Raw genomic sequence first — 23,667 nt, 5'->3', positions numbered from 1 at the left:
TGATGTGAGACGGGGGTTGATGAGAGAGGGGCTCTATCTGATTTTGCTATAATTATACAAGCACACAAAGCCTTTGACCTTGAAGTGTATGGATTATTGTGTAAAATGTGGTTACAAAAAGTCATGAGCTCGTGTATCAGCTCAAACATTTTTATTAATTAAATATGAAAAGTGGAAAGATTTCACACTGTGAACAGACAGACGGTTAAAAAAACAAAAAGGAAAAACATTTAGTCCTTTTCCATCACAGCAAATTACCACATAAAGGCCCAGATTTGTAATCAGAAAGAAAGGAGAGAAGCATCTAGGAAAGAAATACAAGGAACTGATCCAAGTGGCAATATGACGGCCTCTGTGGTTGATGTCATTACAGGCCACTGCAACGGGTCAAGGTTTCCCAACTTTACTATTTACTGCCACACTTAGAAAAAAAAATAAAAAAAACAAGTTCAACTAAAACACCAACCTGCAGCAATGTGGGACATCAACCGAGGAGGACGCCATATATAAACAAAGACCTGTTTAGCATATGATCATTCCTTATCCAGTTCATGGCGCCCTATTACTTTCTCTTAATCATAACAGTAATATCATTATTTTGGTGACAATGTCATAAAGTGAAAATCTGATTGTTAGAATCTTCGGCAACTGTTTTCGTCAACAAGCAACAAGCATCACCAAGCAAAACCTATTGTTTTTATTATTTTCAGAATCATAATCAGCTTTAATGGCCATGAACATTCACACATACATGGAATTTGACGCCGGATTCTGCACTTCGTACTTCTTTTACCAGAAATACTTTAAAGGGTTTAAATTGTTGACCACTCCAATAACCCATTCATCACTCTTTTGTCCATCAGTACTCCAGAGAAGAGACAATACAACTGATTGCATACTAAATCAAAAGAGCAGAAAGCACAGTGTAGGCAGAGAAAACCTGAACGGCCACAATCTTTCTTTGCCCCCCAGATGACCTCTTAGCCTCCCCGTATTTATCGGATGAGAAACATACTTACCGTAGACCTGGGATCAGGTTACCCCATGGCCAATCCTGCACTATACCATTAGAAGGTTGAAAAGATATCTGAACCTGGAGCAGTGTTGTGAATCAATCATCACATGCTAAATGAGACAGAAAGCTACCATGAACTAGAATGACCCTCAAGTGTCATTAGTACTTGCATCGCCTCAAATGTCTTTCCCCACAAAAACCCCTCTCAGTAACTGAAGGGTAAGGAGCACCCTGCTCCCTTTAACTTGTCTTGCTGAATCACAGACAAAGGCCTTTTAGCACTGCAATACACCCCCTCATTCTGAAAACAAGTGGGGCTTTGCGAGGTTCAACACTGTACAGTAGTTTGTCGTCATTGTTCAGAGCGTGGGCGACTTACAAATCAGTAAACTCCACCATTTGCCTCGCCCCCACAAAAGAGGGACAGAGAGGAAAAGAGACCAACACAGCTGACCAGTGATCTACAATGACGCCAAGCTACGTTCAGATTCACACACAGCTGCGGGGGTCCCTGTAATGAAGTTGTACAATGTTTGCGAGTACAACAGCATAGAGAGTGAGGATGAAGCACTCTGAACTGATTCAGTAACAGTCCCCATGTAGCTGTGATCCAGTTTATCTTGTCATTAGTATTTTTTTTAATCTGAAATCCTTGTGTCTTTTTCTGGGTCACATCCTATTTCTCTAAAACTGTCAGACAGCAGGATGCCACCCTGTCATCCACTTGCATCAGCTTGTACAGTATGTTAGTTGCAAAGAACAGAAAGCAGAGCATTAAGAAGCTGGTGCAATCACAGTTTAAGATCCGAGCAGTATGACTTAGGATGAATCAGTATACTGTATGAAAACAGTATGAAATCCAGTGAAGAAGAAAGTACTAACTATAAAAAATGGTTGTTTGTGCATGTGTCCTCAGAGAAGAAAGTCCTCCAGTGTAGCTACAAAGACAAAGGTTGCACAGTGTGTGTAACTAAGGTCATTCAGTAATAGCTGATGTTGCCTGACCTTTGTGCCTTGTAGATGTGGCACTGCATGCGGAGAGGGAGAGAAATGTTTGTGTGCCTGTCTGAAATTGTATGCGTGTTTGTGTATGTGTGTGCATTGAAGCATCAGTGCAAAGGATCCCTCCAGCTTGAGTATTGCGACAGCAGGTTTTCATTGAAAATTCAACAGTTGTAAATCCCAGAGGTTGACATCCTACGGATGCACTTTGAGTGATGTAGTGCGGTTTAAGGGAAATCCAGATGCAACAGGCTGAAGCCAAACTTAGTCCGTCCACAGTAATAATAATAATAATAATAATAATAATAATAATAATAATAATAATAATAATAATAATAATGATAATAATAATAGCCAGTCAAAACCGAGGAGGTCTCCCTTTTCAGAAAAAAAGAAGATATTGTTTGGCCTTTGACGTGGAACTTGGACACATTTGTCGCTGCAAAGTAGGTAAACAATAAAGTCGGATCGCAGTGTCCATTCGTATTTTTGCACATACAGTTTAATAATCAGTGTGCGGTCAGAAGAAAACCATCTTCAAAAAGCAAAAAAACAGCCAAACAAAAAATGGTGGCTTATTCCAGGCCGTGGGTCTCATTGTGTCTGTTAATGGAAATGAGGAGGATTTTTTTTTAACTTTGGCTCTAAGATCAAAAAGATTAGGAGGTAATTTGTTACAGATTTGACAAAATGACAATCTCAGAAGAAAAAAAACAACGTTGATAGATTAGGTCCATATAAGCAAATTATGTTATGCCGTGTGGCGTTCCATAATAAAAATGTAAAAGATAAAAGGTGCTCTGCTTTTTTTCCTTTTTTTGCAGTGTGCAGTCATGAGCTGTCAAACTCTCAGCAGGTCAGGAGCTTTTCCAGGAAGTTACAAGGCAAATGTGTCTCTAGCGAGTCCATGGATTGTCAAAAGTCAACCTCTTAAGTTCCAGTGAGGGCTGTGAAGTGTTCACCCAGCTTTTTGAGTCTCCTCGCGACTTTCTCAAGTGAACAAAACCACCTATTCTATCCCAGCCTGTCCTAGGCCAAAACTCTTGAGGAATGAGAGCTTTTAAGATTTCAGAGGAATTTATAGGCTGTTAACTCTACAGCTCAACATTTTTCTTGGTCTGGGAAAACGTTTGGTGTGGGGAAACTCTGCATAAACAGCACTGAAGTGATGTACACTCAAGTCTTTCAGCAATTGGGCGAAAGGGGCTACTTCTTGTGGGCGGTTCCTCTGGTTGTGCTGCCAGGTTTGTTTCCAGAACGACGGACGGGCACCTTGGAGACAGGGATTCTGGTGCGAGCCGGGGGAGGCGCCTGTGTCTTTGGTGGAGGGGATTCAGCCTCGAGAACAGACGAGAGGGCTGACTGGCTTACAGAGTGGGGAGGAGGGGTGTCTTTGCTGCTGACTGGGATCTTGGATTCCCGAGGAAGGCTTGTGCTGCCTTTCATTGATTGGAAGGAGGAAGAGGAGGAGGAGGAAGGAGGAGTTGTTTGGGAGGTGGGGCTCAGTTTGTATTCAGTGGATGGAGAGGGCGTGCTGTTGAGATCTTCATCGTCCTCCTGCTCTATATCCTCTCCTACCTCTTCAGGGTCATTGTAGAGGTCGTACAGGTGCTCTCCAGAGTAAGTGTCGTGCGACAGGGCCGTCCTCTGGGCACGCTGCAGCCCGCTCTCGTCGGGTGTTGCTGTGGGCGTTGCCGAGGGTGTGTCCCAGTAGCCCTCGTCACTAAGTGGCTCTTTTTCTCCGGGTGATGTGGGATGACGGCCGTGTGTGTGAGGGAGGGGGGGTTTAGCTGCACGGCCTCCTGCTGCACCAACTACTGGAATCTTACTGAGCCCCAATGCCTTCACCGGAGGTAACCTGCGGTCTGCACTCCTGTAGGCTGAGAGCAGGTGGCTGCTGGCAGGGTTGGTCGTGGCGCGAGGAGGATAAGTACAAGTCGGCGTGTTCGAGGGAGGTTGATGGGATCGAGGCAAAGCAGGAGAGTTGTCACCTGTTGAGGGCAGCATGTGCCAGAGCCCCTGCATGTCTGCATCGTCCACTCCCTCTGGACTTGCCATTTCTTCCCCTCCACCCATGTAGGCCACCACACCGCTACCAGCCGGGTGCTGCTGTGGTGGAGGCGGTGCCCGGGCCCGGGCCGGGAGGCAAGAAGGCACTGAGCTTATGGGAACAGAGAACATGGGCTGGGACAGCTGCGAGGGTAGAGAGGGTTTGGTTGGGGAGCCACGAGACGTGGCGCTGGTGATACAAACAGCTCTCCCAACGCCCGCTCCCACACTCCCCCCTCCTCCTCCCCCACTGCTGCTGCTGCTGGTGCCACTGCCCCCGTTACCCGCGGGCCCTTCCTCGTCAGCGTCAGCAATAATGTCGCCACACCCGGTCAGGGAATCAAAGCTCTTGAGGGATGTGACGTCGGTGAAGAGGAGCGAGCAGAGGCGGTCCACCGAAGGTTCCGAGGGCGGGTCCCCCGTGCTGCAGCGATCCAGAGGGGGCGTAGCGAGGGAGGGGGTGAGGCTGGAGATTGAGGCTTTGGCTTTTTGGATGGGTGGGTGCAGTGGTGAGTCAGTGGGTGTGTAAGGAACGGGGGAGTCTGGCTCACCAGATTGCCCTGGTGCGGCAACACAGTGTGGGGGTGTCATGGTCACACTAGTAGTGGGAGTCTCTGTGTTAGGGGATGCTTCTGCATTCCCACAATCCACTTGGTGATGATGAGGAGGCGGTTCAAGGGTGAGCGTGATATCCTTTACCTTTTCAGAGTCGGCAATATCCCCATCCTTCTCCACCTTCTGTTCCACCTCTTCCCCTTCTCCCTCGTTTGTTTTCTCCTTGCGTCTCCATCGCATGCTGCTAAAAAAGCCCTTTAGGCCCCTCCCTCTTCGAACAAGTCCTGCCCCTCCATTGGCACTCGACCTAAAACTCCCACGTCGGAGTAGAGAGAAGAAACTCAGGGATTTGCTGAGCGACCTCACTGGCCCTGCCTCCAGGATGGCAAGCCCCTCCCCTCTCTGCCCATCAGCATCATTATTAGAGTCCGTTAGTCCATCGTGGGTTTTGCTCCGAACGAGCTCCACCGATGCCGCCGATCCATTTCCATTCAAAGAATTCCCGTTGTCAGAATTCCCGTTGCTCCCGCTATTTGTTGCCCCTTTGTTCCTGAAGGAGAAGAAGCTGGCCATCCCGGACCCGGTGCGCCGCTTTCCGAAGAGTTTGAAGGCAGCTTTGTTGATCTTCCCTGTGGGCTGAGGGTCACACTGAGGGGCCACAGGAGGCTCCACACACTCCGTCTGCACCTCCATTATCCAGCACTATTGCTCCCACTCTATCGTCCAGCAGCCTTTCAGTGCTCTCTCTCTCTCTCTTTCTCTCTCTCTCTCTCTCTCTCTCTCTCTCTCTCTCTCTCTCTCTGTCTCTCTCTCTCTGGCCACACATACACTCACCCTCTCTCTATCTCTGTGTCTCTCTCTCCACCCTGTTGGCTGGTGCTCTTTCACTCCCACTCTGACTTGCTCTAATGCCTGCCTGCTGGTTTTCTCTCTCTGCTTGCATCTCTCTCTCTCTCTCTCTCTCTCTCTCTCTCTCTCTCTCTCTCTCTCTCTCTCTCTCTCTCTCTCTCTCTCTCTCTCTCTCTCTCTCTCTCTCTCTCTCATACACACACAGGCACACACACACATGCTGGGAGCTCCTCCTTACTGTATCCATGGCAACAGGGTGGGCTAAGCTGCTTTCGTCGGCGTTGGCGGGGCGCCAGTGTCTGTCCTCCACACCCTCCCCCATCCTCATCCTCCTCTCTTCCTCTACCTCCCCTGTCACCAGTGCACTGTTTGCTCTTTTCTTTTAAATACTCTTCAATGTATAAGCCCCAAATTCACTGCTTCCATCCCTGTGTTTGTGTCTGTGTGTGTGCGTGTGTTTGTACTGTGCATGTCCCTGTGTGTTTGGTGAGTATGTAAAGATACACACCCTCTAATGAATTATGACGGATTAGGCATGTGCTCAATATGTTTATGAGCTTTCTCAGTGGATCACGAGACAGATTGGAATGGCTAATTATAAAGACTTCTCGCATCAAATCCTTTAGATTTGATGTTGTTTATAAATGTCTGTGGAAGAAACATCTAAAAAGTGAAAGTGTACTAGCACAAGTTTAACTTTGACTATTTTGTATAAAGTCTTTGCAGATTTCTGATACTGTATCATCCTGTGAGGTAAGTCAAGTCAAAGCTTCAAGCAAATGGTAGTTTGACATTATTAATGTATCAGCGTAACTTATTTGACCCAGTCTTGTGTGTGTGTGTGTGTGTGTGTGTGTGTGTGCGTGTTTGTGTGTGTGTGTCTATGTGTGTGTGTTTATGTGTGTCCGTGTCTGTGTAAGTGTGGAGAAGCTCAAAGTAAATGAAAATAACCATGTCAGATTCCTGTATTAGAGGATTCAAATACAAGACCTGCTGATCAACATTATGAGTAGGCTTAGCCCGGGATATGGATTTAGAAACTACATTCCGCACACACACACACACACACACACACACACACACACACACACACACACACACACACACACACACACACACACACACACACACAGCTCAGACATCCCTCAAATACAGTTTGTGCCAGACATATGGGCCATATGGCCCCAAGCCCTCTTCCATATGGACAAACACACAGTACCAGGTGTCTAATAAGAGCTAACACATCTAACTGTTATCCTATCATCTTTTGTATGTGTGTGTGTCTGTATGTGTGTGTGTTTGTGTGTGTGTGTGTCTGTGTGTGTGTGTTTGTTTGTTTGTTCGTGTGTGTGTGTGTGTGTGTGTGTGTGTGTGTGTGTGTGTGTGTGTCTGTGTGTTTGTAACCACTCATAGAGACAACAGCACAATCTTTCTTTATCTAAACTGTAAGCATCTACCTTAGCAATTACATTTTCATTGGGCATGTAGAACAATAAGTGTTCACTAACTGGAGAAAAAAGTAGTGTCTTGCCTTAACTTGTTGCCTATTTGCCAGGTTTCTGGTATTCTCCCCATATATATCCCCATATTTCTCCAGTTTATTGATTATCTTTTCCAAAATATTTGTCATCCTCGTCTGCGGTGGATTCACCCACAGTTCCCTATTTTTCATGCTGAGCGGGCTCCGCTGTGGGTGCTCTTTTCACAGCCTCTATCCTCCCAACCCCCCATGAATCTCCCTGATACCCCGACCCACTTACAAACCTCCTCTCCCCTCCTTCTTTCCCTCCCTTGCTCCTTTTCTCTCCTCCTCAGTTGCTTTGGGCACAGGCTCTCTTCTTCCAGCCCACTGCTATGAAACAATGTCTGTATTCATCAGCCCAAGGCTCCACACACACCCACAGATCCACAGACATGCTCACACCCACACAAACACATTTTGAGGGCTTCCCCAGAGTGAAGCGCTGAAGCATGTCTTCCTCGTGCTCGGCCCCAATAGGAAAGATAATCTGTTGTCTCAGCCAACAAGTCAGTCACTCGGCCTGTCCGCCTGCCTGCCAGTCAGTCAGTCGCCTAGTGAGCAGGTTTCCAGGTACATCGGATACTCCAGCAGAATGCCCTACTGCCATGCTAGCAGGTCAGCCGGCTATTGGAGTGATTTGAAACGGACTCTAAGCAGCAGATGGCCGGGCAAGAGTGAAGACTGAAGAGTGGGCTCAGCTATCACATGATGAGACAAAGGATGTTCTTATGGTGGAAATACACATCATCATTCTAGTTCAATCATTTCAACATCAGTAAGGTGTTATTACTATTTGTATATTGAGTAATTACGACCATTATTCTAAATCTTGCCTCCACGGACCAGCCTTCACAATCTATTTTACATTGCTGAACCAAGTGGGATTTGATGGGAAAGCAAGAGAGTTTAGAGGAAAATACCTAATGACCCTTACACTCTGGGATACATATTAGGCTTAACTATCAGAAAATGAAGATGATACTCCTCTATGAAAGTGTGGTCTTCAAGCTTATTATGGTTAATCAACAAAAAATAATACATCTTTAATTTTAAAAAAAAGCGCTCTTATCACAACCAAATTATTAATTTATTTCTAATTACTGTGAGAAGAATTATCCACACACGCAATAGAAGGAGCACGCACACACTATACACATTGCCCCCCATCCCCCACCCCCATCTGTCTAAATAGGGTTCCCATTTCACCATTTCAGCCCCTTGAGTGAAGCTCAGTACTAAGTGGAACAGTTAGAGGACATTTTTCTCTCTCTGCCTCTCTTTCTTGCTCACTGTGTTTTCTAATGGTGTGGCTTGTCTGAGTGTGCCTGCATGGTCTACGTATCCTTTGCACTATGCCTGCATGTGCCTGCTGAATATGCTTTATACATTTGCCAGGATATCAATATTGATGCAGTTTTAAAACCACATAGGTGGGTAGCCTAATTTGTGTGTGCTAAGCATATTGTTTACAGATGACACAATGTGTGTGTGTGTGTGCAGAGGGAATGAATGAAATAATGGATTGATTGCTGGACGATGTTGTTAGAAGCTCAACACCAGAGATCCTGCTGATACGGCGAAAAAGTTCATTCTAAATCATATTTATTTTTGCCTTTGTAGCTTGTAAATTTTTATTTGCAATTCAAATAAAAGTGCACGGCCGTAGGCAAAAATCCAGATATGCAAATGTGTGGATTTAGGACATGCCTTTGTGTGTCGCCTTCACAGCTATAGTGGCAGTGCAGTAGCTGCTCATTCTGTCACAGGACATATCCAGGAGCCAAAAGCAACACTCCAGACAGAGATAGCAAAGATAACAACTTCACTCAAAAAGGCAGGATCACAACAGAAGACACAAGAGCGGCACTGGAGAGTTTAGTCGGAACACAAAACAATCTGGCGAAAGACAAGTGCAAGTGAGGGGACTTTGGTAGTGAGGGCCTAACGAGGGAATGAGCTGCAGGTGACGGTTATGGGGACCAGGTGAAGGGAATGAGCGCTAATGAGGAGGTAGTGACTGACAGAGTGTAGGGGGGCGTGGAGCAGGAGCTGAAATGACATAAAATAATAATTGACAAACACGCCTACATAATAAATACCACTCAGGACGGTGTGAAACTGAACTGTTACACATTCTGTCACCAAAACATGATCTAATTAACTTGATTTATGAAAGTGTGTACTTATCATTCAATTTTGATTATTGACTATTATGAGTTTGCCATTGGTGCTGTCTCGACAGCTTCAACCTTATGATAGGTCAAGATAAGAACTGCAAATCATCCACTACTAACACATTCTGCTTCTTAAGATGTCCGCTGCCAACCATCTTGTTTATTTTGGAATCGTACATGGTGGTTTAATCGGAGCAGATGATGAAACACACCTGCTGTGAACTTCTTGCCAGCATTTAGACACATTGTTATGAGAGGCACCTTTCATCAGGTGGTTTTTGGAGACAGCGTCTTCTGACTACAGATTAAGCTATACTGTGTGTATGTGTGTGTGTGTCCCAGGATTAACCGCCCCCCCGGTGCTCTTTTGTTACTTTAGTAATCAACAGGGAGTACTAACTGTCGTTAAGCGTGTAAGCAGACTCCCTGACATTTTTCCATTCTCACGGCTGTAAACAATGTCTCTATGAGCATGTGGGCCCACCGAACCAAATACAATACAGTACTCCTATATTGCATTAATAAATCAGAATTAAATACATAATAATAACCATAATAATTGTCTAGTCTTGCTATGTTGATCTTTTCAATGAAACATTTTCATTGAGAACTTTTTCTGCATATTACAGACCGTTCTTGCAGCAGACTGGGGCTCATCAGAGTATTAAACTCACATGTGTAATTGATAATAATATTGATGGCTCTGTTCCGTTTAGGTTTACCAATTCCAGAGTTGTGGTTTTATTGTATCCTGGCCCAACACCGTCGCTTTTCAAGTCCATATGTCTGCCGTGAAAGAGCTCCACACTTCCTTCGTGTGCATGCTTCACAATAATCAAAGATATGTGTCTTGTAGTAGACAAACACATTCATGAATTAGACGTGAATAGATAGAAAAGTGTAGTTGCTCATTACTAATAATTAAAAAATGCTGTTCTGTATGTACAAGAGACACACTCAAACCTATTTCTAATACACACACAGGCAACCTGCATGTGTACCATCTACATACAGCGTATGTATTCAGTATGCATATCAATGTGGGCTCTCTGTATATGGACATTTTGCATGAGTACTAGCGTTTATGTTGAGAGTGAGTACAGTATTCCCTTCTTGTCCTCAGGAGTGTTTTCACAGCATGGCGTGCAGTACTCTTCTGAATGATTCAAAGCCCCAGCAGCTTGTCTCTGGAAGCGAGTCCTCAATATTTCATGTGAGGTAACGTGCACAAGTAGGCTACAGGAAGAGATGGTAGTGACACAGTGGTGGAGGTGCAATAACCTGACTTATGCCTTTGTCAAAATTTAAAATAGGAAGCATGCGTCACTTAAAGCTATGATGCCATAGCAAATCAAGATTGTTCTCATCAGTACTTTTGTATTTCAACTTGAATTAATTTACACATATTTTAAAAATGCATACTAATGTAAGCAACTCTATTAAATAAACTGAACACCATAAGCCAGAACTTGTTTGTGATTCAAACCGGGCATGTCAAACGAATGCGTACAAATGACTGATCGACGCGTAAGTTGAACAGAACAATATGAGGTCGACGAAACCATTAAGAAAAGAAAAGAGTTAAAACATAAATTAAGTTAATTTAAGGTTGTCAAAAACCCAATTATTCACTTGTTGTCCTCTCTTTCCTCTGATTGTGGATACAAAGGAGCTTTGGAGAAAGCTGACACAGGGGGATACACACCACTCTGCACTGGCAGTCCATCTGTACTGTAAGTTGTTGGTTGTCATAGACTGAAGACAAAGGATGCTTTGTCGGATTCCTGTGTTTGCGTGTGTGCGTTTGCGTGTGTGCGTGTCCATTTATTCCGACAGTGTGAGGACGATAAAAAAGTGGTGTTTCAGAAGGAAGTAGTTCACTGCCATATATATATATGTAGAAGCACATATTAAGGTGTCTGTGGTATTCTGAGTGTATGCTTTGTTTCCTTAAGTGCCACGCAAATAAAGATGATCGTGAATTTGTCGAGACACTCACACACGTCAGTTTTTCATTCTGGTCACATGACATCTATTCCATGACAGCATCCGGGGAGAGGGATCCTCCTCTGTTGCTCTCCCTCGGGTTTCTTACATTTATATGATTTTTGGCTATATAAACTGAATTGAATATCTGGTGCAATCTGATAATACTTACAGAGCTCCAATATGAATATTAATCAGAATAGTATGACACAAAGTTCAAACCTCAGTCTGGAATTAACACATCATTACTCTGGTTTTTAACAAAAGATGAACAAACACATTCTGGCTTGACAATAAATATGAAATTTAGGTCTAAATTATCAATCCACATCTCAAGGGCAGTTACTATAACCTAGGTAAAATGAAGGCGTTTAAAAAATATTAAAATTGTATTGAAGTATTTTAAAGATCCCGGTTAACTGTTCAGCGTTCAACACTTCATGCAGATAAAAATATCATAACAGAGTATTAGCACCTCTAATAATTAAAAAGTCTGACGGTCAATTCAAGTAAATCCTTTAAAGAGTTCAGCGTTTGTCAGTTCTTAGACACACACACACACTTATTGACCTTACACCTTGTGCCAGTGTATCCGTGAAGCCACCCCTGATCAGCGTCCAATAGACTTTTGTGATCAATGCACATTAGTAATTCGGATTATTTAATCAATATGAGACTTAAAATAGGATCAAATGATCAATAAGGGTGACAGTGAACAGCTGAACCTCTTCAGGGTCCAAACGTCACAGTTCATTTGTGACAGTAACAGTGAAATAACCAATGACTACTTTTATCAAAACTACGTTTAAGCAGTTAGTTGTGAGGCCAAATTTTGTCTCAGCATAGTTTCCAATGCCAGATTATCTTTACTAATGTAGAATCTGATGTTTTATTTTTTTCAATCAGTCACAGTGAAGCCAAATCGGCTCAGGTCACAAGCAACATTTAGATTAAGCTGGTTTCAAGTCTTTGGACGAGAGGAACTATTACTGGTGCCAAAAAAAGTGTTTTCCCGTGGGTTTTCATGTGAAGAAATGTGACTTTTTATTGAGAATATCAAGGTCATATGTTTAGGATTATATAAAAAGATGGAAAAAAACTAGAAGAGTCACTATTTTTTGGATGAATTTATTCTCTTATTTTACTCATTAGTTATCTATAGTGCTTTCCAACATTCATAAAAAAACAAGCTTTTTTTCCTATAGGTGCAGTATATGACATAATAATGACACTTTCCATTGATATTTAGACTATACACACATACAACTTCATTCACTCAGCCCATTAAGGACCCTTGCGTAATCTGCAGGTTATCACATACAGAACGATAGCTTCCCCTTGCCACGCAAAACACTTTCAGTAAGCCGCGCTTCTCCCTCGGTATCCCACAATCCCCCTGTTTGGTCTCAGCAGGTCATGCGTGCCACTCCAAACTCCAGGCTGACAACAGCTGGCTCCTCTTTGGCCAACTCGCTGTTGTGTGTCCCTTCCAGCTCTCCGTAGCTCTGCTTCCTGCTCTCGGTGCCGCTGCTCCCCTCCACTGTCCGCTCCGTGTCGGTGCTCTCTGTGGCCTCCTCGCCCACCTCCTCCTCCTCCTCCTCCTCCTGCTCCTGCTGCTCGTCTTCCTCCTCCCGCCGCTGCACTTCTTTGTGGTTTAAGGGCGCGCCAAGAATGAGAGAATTGGGACGTGGCGGGAGGGAGTTGGTGTGCTGATCTCTGGTGGGCGGAGGAGGGTCAGAGGTCACAATGGGGGTCACACCGAGCTGGTGGAGCCGCTGGAGAGGGAGGCACAAGACAACAAAGACAAAGACGTTTTCATTCAGGAATTAAGAAACATGTCAATGCAGCTATTTACGCTTCACCTTTTGGACCAACTATCACTATCCAAACATTAAACATGTTTCAAGATTTTTATTCTAATATGTTACTTGAGGTTGGATTTGACGTGCAACGACTCATGTTTTTGGAAAGTAAAAGGATTTTTAATAACAGAGAAGCTGGTTGCAATTATTTTATCTCATCTCAAGAAAAGTTAATATCTTAACAAGAAAATGAACAATGATGAAAATGATATTTATTATTTGACACATTTTGTATTATTTATATTGTCGTTGTTTTAGTTTTTTGTGTCAAATTGTGCTTGTATTGCATCCTTGTCTTTCAGAACCCTAAGGGTACATCTAAAAGGGATTGTTCCTCATCAAGAACTTCCAAATGTGCTCCTCATAGATCATTAGCGTGTATAAACTCACGTTCTCCAGTGCTTGCAATGTGGCCTCTGCCTCTCGGCTGTTCTCTCTCAGAGTTAGAACCGTTTTGAGGATGGACTGCCGTGGGTGCATGGACCGATCAAACTGGTGGTACATGTTCCTCCAGAACCTGGGAAAAATGGAAACATACCATAAGATGCCTTGTTGAATGACGGGGGATGAGGGTCAAGTGAAGTGTTGAGTTTGTAATGTGCAACAGTAGCAGCGAGGTGCTGAGGGCCGTACGTACTTGAAATGGTAGGGCAGAGTGGAAGGCTCCAGCACTGGGTGCGCTTCAGAGTACGCCGGGCTGTAGAACGGATTCAAGTAGTTCTGCTTTTCACTCATTAGATATGCCCACAGTGAGTGGGTCCGCTCTCTCAGCCTGAAACACAAAACAGCAGTTGGAGAGACACATAAAACATTTAAAGGCGGCTCAATGGGGGATGAAATAGGTTTTCAAATTGATTGATTTACTCTTTCTTGATTTCACACACAAACGCTCCCAGCATTGTCATAAATGTGTGTGTTCTATCAAAGAAAAAAAGGCTGATTATTTATGCTCCCAGTGCAGATATAGGTAAGATAAATGATTGAAAGTATCGTTTGTAACCATCAATTGGTAGAATAGAAAGAGACATGTCTGACTGTACTTATGGTTCGCTACAAAAGTTGAACGTTTCATGTAATGGTATTGTCAATTTTACCTCAATAATGCAGCACTGCATTTGAAAGGACAGTGCTAGCAAAGTCAAAATGTACTTTGAGCCACTATGTAGCTGGTGTTTGACTCACGTAGCTCTGGACTCCCATTCTTTGTTTCAACCCTAGCCTCCCATTCATTATCATCCAACTCGCTCAACTATGACCGACGCACATCTGAAACCAGTGCTCCCAGCATATTTTCCAATGATTTTGTGTCTAAATGACGAATGTGGACACAAACTTTTTGAAATTGGTCCAGTACTGAGGACGAAGGCTGCAGAACTTTAACAACTGAACCGAAAACTTGCCGATGTTATTCAACAACAATTTGAGAAATTAAGAAGAAAGTAAAACATTACGCAATATCCTTCAACCTGTATGTCTTACCATGTGACATGAATTTGGGGCGAGTTTGATGTTCACAGCACTCATTACTACTGTTTGTGTATCTGTCAGAACTGTGGATTCTATAAAGCCTCCATTTTGTTTGGTTTAGCCTGTCAAACACGTGGACGTTTCCCACACAGGATAAGGGTGGGGCCCTGCTGTGACCGGGCCCCTCGGCTTTGGAACGACCTGCCTGAGTAGATAAGGGTAGCAAAATCCGTAATCTCTTTTAAAATCACTTCTTAAAACCCCTTTTATGTAATTTGTCCTCTTTTCAATGCTTGATTTAATTATTTAAATTATAATTTCAATTAGTTATATTTCATATACGTTAATAATTATGTTGTACTGTTTCATCTAGTATATTGTTTTATCAGGGTATAAATTTGACCTTAGTTTGTCTCACTGCTGAGCTTTCTGTCATATCGCCTTGCTTTAATTATGAAGGTTTGAACACACAGAAAAGTATCTGAAAATCAATGTAGAACTTAATGTGTGCATGTTGGACTCACCGCAAGTCCTCTCTCTGTCTCTGATTGTTGCCGAGGAAGTTTCCATATTGACAGGAGTGGACGTGCTCATGAATCTGCAGCAGGAACCACTCGCTGAACTCAAATGCCTACGCACAGGGTTATCATTAAATAAATACAATAAGCATACTGCACACACGTCTTCAGTCTGTATCAATACAGCGTACGTCACACAGATCCCACACACCTGGGGGAACTGCTCTGTCAACTGCCAGACACACTCCAGGAACTGAGTGAAGATAGGGGACACTTCCTTTGGATCTCCGTCCAACTGGTCACACCTAACAGTTAACAATTCAAACACAATATCATATCAAACAAACTATAATTAACCAGGTGGTGTAAATAGGATATACGCTGGCTTATTTAATCAAGTTGAAACTTCACCTGTCGGCAAACTTGTGACCAAAAGAGACCCAGTCTTTCTCTATCAGTACCTAAAAGACAAGTGTGAAGAAGAAAGACACTATTTAGCAGAAGAGTAAGCCCATATTCTTATCAGGTCTTTAGTCATCGTTTCACTCGCGCCAAACTGTGTGTGTGCGTGTGTTTGTGGTTGTTACCATGAAGCCCTTGATAGTGCGGTAGTAAGGGTCCATGAGCAGCGATCCCAGTGAGCAGACCTGGGATGTTCTGTCCCATCCGTCTGAACAGTGAACCAACACACTGGCTCCTTCCACGGTCACCGCCTGGGGTAAAAAAAAGTCAGGTTTGAAAGAAGACAGGGACGATATCTAATAATTGCTTTTATTGAAAGCTTTAAACTTAAGGTATGCCTAATGTAACTTTCAGAAAAAAAGAAACATCTTTAAAAAAACGACGTTAATGTGTAAATAAATTCTTAATTTAGAGAATTTAAAAATCAAGGGAGTAGGAAAGGGTTAAATGCTTTACCTTGCTAAGAAAGATAGCTGCATCTATGACAGCCTTGATGTGCCGCAGCCAGCCGCAGCTCTCCAGACCGACCAGGTGGTCGCTCATGGAAAGAGAGCGAGTCCCAATCACTGAGATATACACATGGTCATATCAGGAAAAACATTCATTGACCTCTTTGTTACCATTCAAGTATCCTTAAAAGAAATGCAATGAAATGTGTGTTTGTTTCAACCTTCTAGCAACTTCTGCAGGCTGGTCCTCATCACGTGGATGTTTTCAATGCCAACAAACTTGAAGCGGATGTTGGAGTAGTTATCCTCGTTCTCGTAGCCTTTACCTGCTGCTCGATTAGCGAGCGCATTCAACTGCAGGACGGGAGAAAAGCATTTAATATTTGTTTCCGAACCACCTGCCACTCTATTTAAGAAAAAAATAAGAAGAAATTGTCTTTTATAAATCTCCTTGGGGAAATTTTTCTCTGCATTTGACCCATCATTGGTTAAGGAGCAGTGAGCTGCCCTGTGAAGCGCCCGGGGAGCAGCTAGGAGTTAAGTGCCTTTCTAAGGGACATGCTGACATGTGAACTATGGGGGGACAGGGGATGGAACCGGCTACCTTGTTGCAAAGGGACGAGCCGCCCAAAATGTTTGTCAAAATGTTTATGTAGGACAGAAGCCAGTTGTACACACGGCACATTTAAAGCATTTGAAATGTCTTTGGCTGTTACCTTTGGTCTGGTATCCATGACGTAGACGAATCGGCTGTTGTGGTTGGCCTTGCTGATGGCCTGCAGCATGCTCTCATCCTCCAAGCACCGTGCACTGAAGCCAGAGAGAGGCTGACTGCATCGACACACTGCCGCCTGTCAGGGAGAAGAGAGCATGAGGATCAGAACAAGGCAATTACAAAAAGTAACTCAAACTATAACTTAGTAGCTGAAAAAGGACTATTTTAGTGTAGTTGCGACTCGTGAGAAGAACGAGTCTGTGTTTATCATGGAAAGTAGATTCTCTTCTATTTATAGCCTCAGAGAACAAGGTGCACACTCGAGGCAAAATACTCAAGAGTTTTCGTCTTAAAATATTAAAATCCCAACCATTGGTGTAAAAAAGACTGATTTTATTATTATTATTATCATTATTAATATTCAGTGGGTTTTCTTTTCCATCTTTTATTAAACATTCTATTTCATTTTTAAAAATCTTAATTTACCTTCTATAATGTGTTTCTTTTGCACTTTGTCTCAATGCTTTTAATCTGTAGAATGCTTTGAATTGTCTTGTTGCTGAAATGTACGAATCTTTACCTCCCTATGAAACTCACATACAATTTAATAACTACACCACCCATGAGTCTGCCAAAGTCAAAACAAAAACACTTATTTGCACTTATTTTATAATGCACAGCTCAGAAGGCTGAGTTTGTTTGTCAAATCTACGCAGAGACTCTGAGGCTCGTATACAATTAGAGAGCATGAGGTGAGGTCGTCTGCTCTACTCGTTTCACTAGAAAATCAATGATGTTAAGTACACTGCAGCACCTACTTAGGACAACCAAAAGGGCTTTGTTATTACTGAACAATCAAAAATCAAAAATAATTGATGAAAAAACATTTTCTGTTAAACACCAATACAATACCCTGCCACACCGACAGTATGTATTTTACATTCTCTCTACAAACTAAATAAAATCAAACTTAATAAAATAATGTATTACAAAAAACCCTGTAAAATGATTTTCATACGGGACCTTTTTTTCTTGGTAGAAGTAGGTGAGTACAGGAAAGCGTCCTTTGCTTCTGAACTTGGAGCTCCCCACAATGATGGGCTTACTGGCTGTGATGGGAACATACAGGTCCCGTGGATACGTCTCACACACCTGGGAAACACAAAACACGCACACATCACATACACAAACACTATTGGTGTCTCCTGACGAGTGGGCGTCAACATTTGTATTACTCTGAACTACGCAAAATGGTGAGGATAACTAAGTTAATTAATTGAAAGTGCTACATTTTCTACAAGTCGTGTTACATTTTAACAGTGATTGGACACAGCTATAGCTTGGGTTCTACATTTTCCTGGAAGTAATCACAAACGTTGGACTAAAGCGCTGCTTGTCCGTCATATAGAATTAGAGCGAACAGTGAAACTCCAGCGCCCTCTGCTGGACATGCATTATGTTTTCACAATGACTGCGAAGGTGTGTATGAACCGGTCATAAAGTACTACCACTATTACAACTCTTGCCTCGTGTTTGAGCAGGCACGCCTAGAAAATGTATATAAAACACAATATAACAGGTCAACACAACTATACCTTTATACATTATTGTTGGATTTGTTCTGTAATCAGTCATGTGACATGAACAAACGGTCCACTCCTAGGAATTTAGTTGCGGGTCGTGTTTACACACAGAGGCGTTGCCAAGGTCCAACCCTAGACAGGAAGGCTAGCTTCAACTGACAAGAGGACATGCTGATTTTCATTTGGGAGCATTCATTCTTTTACTCCAAATGATTTTTTTCAATTTCTGTGCTTGAGTAATTTATCTTTCCGAAACGTTGACACAATTTTGCCGTTCATCCATTTTCTCCTGACTGGGGAGGATGTTAAAATGATAAAAATAAGTATTTTTATTTACATAAAAGTCTAAACAATATATACCTAGAAACTGTCAAGAGTATGTGCAAGTTCCTCTTCTTCTCAGCACAGGAAAGCAGCATGCATAACCGCAGCATCAGATGCAACAAGCACCAGGAATTGCCAAAGTATCCTTCTCTTGGAGATTAGTGTCCAACAGTGTTTTGAATTTGGTGGTACAGATGAAGATCACTCATGTTTTACATCACACAGCTAACGTTCTACCTTGTAGTCTCTGTTGCTGTTCGTGAGCTGCCATTGGTCGCAGGGGACGCCCATCCTCTCAAACTCCGCCCCGAGGTCGATGATTTGCCATCCTTCCTCTCTCTGTTGGTCGTTCTGTTTTGGGTTGTAGGAAAACGCGTAGAGCTCCTCGTAGGACACTGCACAAAGAAGACGGGAACCAAACGAAGAGCCTTAGAATATAAATAAAATGCAGGCAGACAAACGTGGATAGAGAAAAGCAACCAATCTTCCACAGACGAGCTGAAACCCACCAGGCCGGAGAAGACGCAGCAGCGAGCTGTAAATGTCATGGCAATCTCTTTCTCTCTGGACCACAAAATGAACCACCCGGAAGTTGCGACACTGGATGACCAGAGGACAGCCCGTGGTGGTCAGAGAGAGCTTCTCCACAGATGCTATATGGTGATGCAAAATCTGTAGAGGAGGGGAGAAGGGGTAAAAGAGAGAGACAGATGATGATCTTTCAGTAAATGGCTTCAGGCTGGGTTTTGGTTTGTTTCTATTAATTTACTTATTTGTGTTGGAACAAAAAGAAACTACAACCAAAATACAAACAAATTGTTCAACAATTACAGGAGTGCACTGCTAGAAAATCTATGTATGCAAAGTGTCGTTTTGCCTCGTCCGTAACAGATTCCTCCTTATTCATCAGCTTTCAATACACAACAGACATTAGGAGATAGTCAAAATAAGGATCAGTGTCCCTAAGAAGGTGAGAAATGTTGTGGTTCACTGGTTCACTGTATACAAAAAATGATGGGTGTCCATATTAACCAGTGTACCGCTCTTAAAAGCTTAACCACGAGTAACCTTAAACAAGTCCATTTATTTCTAACAGGAATTGATTTACAAAGCAAAACTCTCTCTCTCTCTCACCAACAGATTACTCCAGAAAGAGACAACACTCCTCGCTGCACAAGATAAGCCCACAGAGAGGAAAAGTACAGGTTCCCTTTTTCTCAGCATATAAAGCAGAAAGGGCAGCGTGGACGAGGTCACGCCACAGAAACTGCTGCACAAAGCATTTTTAACCACGCTAAGCTTTCCAAAAGCAGACCAGTAAGTTGAAATACAGAAAGTACTATTTTCACTCCATCATACAACAGGATACAACAATTTTGCAAAAATGTTTGCCATTGTAACAGGGGGGGGAAAAAAAAAGGCCAGTGTCAGCAAGTCAAGACGCTCTACCGACTGCGGCAGCCAGACGACAATAACACAGTTGTCACAGTGCTGAATCAGTAATTCTCTAATCAGATGGAGGAAGACAACCGGATACCTTGCAACTTTACAATGAGGGGTTTGCACCGCTCCCTTACTTCCTCTTGTCACACACACCAGTTTGCCCAACACACCGCCAGCGCACGCTCACATCCCTCAGGTTGCAGACTAATTTGTGGCAGCCACCCTGATGTCTCTTTAAAACTGGCTGTAGAAACTCAGAGTAAAATATTTCCAACAACAGCAGCAAAGATTTGGCAAGAAGCTACTTGCAGCATTACGTAAGTCCTTCCAGTGTGGGAGAGCACACATTATATAGTACATTGCAGACTATATGGTAACAAGTAGGCTACAAGCAAGTCCATTTTGTCAATTGAGCATCCTCATTTACCCACAGTTATATTTGCACCGTCCTACGTTTCATGTTTTGGAAAGTTGGCTCCATCTGGAGAAGAAACCGGGACACATTGAGTCGTAGCCAGGAGAAAGTGTTTTTCCACTGTCGACATCCTTTTCTCCCTGTAACCCTGCACTAGTGTGCTGTACCGCACCCAGCACGGTGAGCCGAACTGTATTCTCCAAAGGAGCATCATGTTGGCGCCACATGGAGGGTGACTGGCAGAAAGCAGTCTCCACCAACTCTACTCACCCAGATCTCCTGTGCGGCAGACGTTGAGTTGTTTGAGCTGCTCTCCACAAAGATGAGATGTGTTGCTGTGAGGTACAGGGTGCCATTTGTGAATTTGTTGCTGAAGCGATCCAACAGTCGCACCTGCTCCACCTGCAAAAGACACACACACACACACACACACACACACACACACACACACACACACGCACAAGTCAGTAATAAACAACATTAATCAGTAGTTTAGGTTGTTAAACATCTTCAGCTGAGTGCAACGTTATGGAGTATACTAAAAAAGAACAGAGACAGGAGCTTGCAAACAGAACATTGCTGTTAGTGGCACTCGGCACTGGCTCCAGCTGGCACATTACCTAACCCTGACCACCTGGGTCTAACTTTTAACTGCCAGTTCCATTATGATCTGTCACAAATGATTTCTGGACAATGGAAGAAAAGTCTAATTATAGCTTTGACTGAACGTTGTGACGAATGTGCCGTCAATGTGCATAAACCCTCTGGGTTCTGAATTCATTTATTTATTCATTTGGACCAATTGCGAGCCACTCAAGTCAAACGGAACTATTTATTGCTCTATTCTTTCCTTTACCTGTTGTTCAAAATGGGTTTTAAGAACTCAGGTGGTCAGAACGCCCTTTTACACACAAAATACGGATGTGTGTTATTTGTAACAATGACAGTAAAACATGCATGTGTTCATTCCACTTCAATCCTTTCTCTGGCACTAAAATCCATTATAATAAGAGTTATTACAGCTGACTGTAACTAGTGACCTCCACTCTGTGTCTAAAAGGCTCTTATGGCAGTTAGCGGCGACTGCGGCCAACTGTCAAAATCCATGATTCGTCATATTAGCGGTTCTCTGGTTTAGTCAGACATGCTCTCCTCTGCTTCCGTTTTCTGGTCATTCTCAGATATGGATAACTATTTGAAAATGAGAACTATCTAATAACATATTTGTCATATTCGTCTCAGTCGTCTGGTGATGCCAAAGCTGAGCCCTGCTGGTTCCTGGGAGTCAGAGATGGCGCACACACACACACACACACACACACACACACACACACACACACACACACACACACACACACACACACACACACACACACACACACAAACACTTACTTCTTGGAAAGCAATGAAGCTTTCTGCTGCAGTTTCATTCAAGCAAACAAGCAAGAGGATTTGAGACAATAGGGCCACACCCAGTCTGCTTGCAATGTCACCCGCCTGATCCCAGGACATCACCTATAAGATCTGTCATTCTAGAGGAAACCATGTTCCCAAAGAGGCTGGACTGTAATGCATGACCATCCTGGAGCCTCCACAATGAGGTCACATAGCTCCCTAACAGCATGAAGAAAGCCAATCTGTAAACATACACACACCCATTGCATGATTACACCCACATACATGTGTGTATGATTTTAGGTGTTGGCCTAAAAAGCATGTCACAACCCGTCAACTGTAGAGGCTTATTTAGGATATGTGTCGTTCATTTCAAAGGAAAACCACCTGAAGCTGAATCTGCAAGTATGGAACACTGATGTTTTCTTTGCTACGTTGCCTTTGTGCTCCATCATTCTGGATTTGATGTAAAACGATAATTATGAATATAAAGTGTTGTCTGTCTAAGCTTTAATTTGAAAGTATGAATCTCCATACTAGTTTAAACTGGTTGCAAACCATCCTTGTAGTGGTCAGTAAAAAAAAAAGAAAAAAAGTGTGTGTATGCATTTCGTTGTGCAACCCTGTGTTTTAGATTAACAATAAATGAACCTTGAACAACAATCACTGTCAGTATCCAATCCATAGACATCACCAGCCACTTGGTATCTATGCTCTGCTTTGTTGTATATGATATATGAAATATATATAAGTGATATATATATATATATATATATATATATATATATATATATATATAGTTAGTTAGTTAGGATGACTGTCCCAATCATAAAAACTGAGACTCCGGTTAGGTGCCTACAAACACTATGAGACGAACAGGTGTGCAGTCTAGTGTACATCCGATAGGTCAATCAACATGCCATCATGCTTGGATGTACTTTGGTTTCTCCTTGTGGAGTTTTAAATCACACTGGCTGCATTGTCTGGCTTGATAGTGTAACTTTAACTCAATCAATCACATGGCGTGCAGGTAGTAACATTTCAAAGGGACAGAGCAACTATTTGCTGTTCAGGGAGGGAAAACAAACAACTCATTGATGCTCGTCACGTCTGACACTTCAGGCTGCTGGCGACACCCAGCTCGTCATATGTGCCATTGAATCCACAAACTATTTAACGTGAGCCTTGACAAAGATATCTGGACAACATAATCACTCTAGAACATTGGATAAATCCCAGCTAGACAGGCCGAGCTGCTGGCTGTTTCCTGTCCATTTGCAATGAGCTAGGTTAGAGCTGTTAGCTACCTTTGGCGTTCGGATGTGCTCCATTTCACCGAGTCCAAACAGCTGTCAGCGACTGCAAAGCTTCACACGACGACTTCTGGCAACAAATGTATCATTGGGCATTCGTTGGGTCAATTTGCTGCACAAATCGCCTGCACTTTTGTCGGAGGCATACGATATGTGTTTATTGCCAATTATTCTACTCCTCCATCCGCGTCAAGGTCCGGGCAATTACATCAACACTTGGCGTTGCATATTTTCAAAGTAAAAGCGCGACTTCGTGTAGGTCCGGATCACGGACATAGCCCACGTCTGTATAGGTTTGTTTTGGCTTTTTGACATCCAACTTTACCATTTAGGAAAGTGCACCATGTGTGCACGCCTAAATGCATGCAAATAAACAATCATTTATAATATTACTACTACTACTACTACTACTACTACTACTACTACTACTACTACTACTACTACTACTACTACTACTACTAATAATAATAATAATAATAATAATAATGGTCTTTAAAATAAATGTGTGCGCTAATTCATATGTAACCTTAAGACCCCCAATTATTTCAGTTCATATTATGTTATTAAAC

At 43.0% G+C, this 23,667-nt stretch overlaps 2 protein-coding genes across 2 annotated transcripts; both read right to left on the bottom strand.

Annotated features, from left to right (window-relative positions):
* Positions 1–5,515, bottom strand: amer2 (APC membrane recruitment protein 2). Its single transcript, XM_068582296.1, has one exon. It carries the CDS (start codon positions 5,312–5,314, stop codon positions 3,224–3,226), a length of 2,091 nt encoding a protein of 696 aa, XP_068438397.1. The 5' UTR covers positions 5,315–5,515; the 3' UTR covers positions 1–3,223.
* Positions 5,516–12,291: 6,776 nt separating this feature from the next.
* mtmr6 (myotubularin related protein 6) lies at positions 12,292–23,297 on the bottom strand. Its single transcript, XM_068582220.1, has 15 exons — positions 23,093–23,297; positions 20,661–20,792; positions 19,042–19,204; positions 18,770–18,927; positions 17,649–17,777; positions 16,627–16,761; positions 16,132–16,264; positions 15,918–16,027; positions 15,587–15,712; positions 15,411–15,460; positions 15,211–15,304; positions 15,006–15,112; positions 13,652–13,786; positions 13,405–13,531; positions 12,292–12,927 (listed from the first exon to the last, which is right to left on the bottom strand). Exons 1-15 carry the CDS (start codon positions 23,114–23,116, stop codon positions 12,559–12,561), a joined length of 1,992 nt encoding a protein of 663 aa, XP_068438321.1. The 5' UTR covers positions 23,117–23,297; the 3' UTR covers positions 12,292–12,558.
* Positions 23,298–23,667: the final 370 nt, after the last annotated feature.

Source organism: Clinocottus analis, unplaced genomic scaffold, assembly GCF_023055335.1.
Source record: "Clinocottus analis isolate CAN_PGR_092001 unplaced genomic scaffold, fCliAna1.0.p SCAF_18, whole genome shotgun sequence".
NCBI lineage: Eukaryota > Metazoa > Chordata > Actinopteri > Perciformes > Cottidae > Clinocottus > Clinocottus analis.
This window is presented reverse-complemented; position numbering and strand designations above follow the sequence as displayed.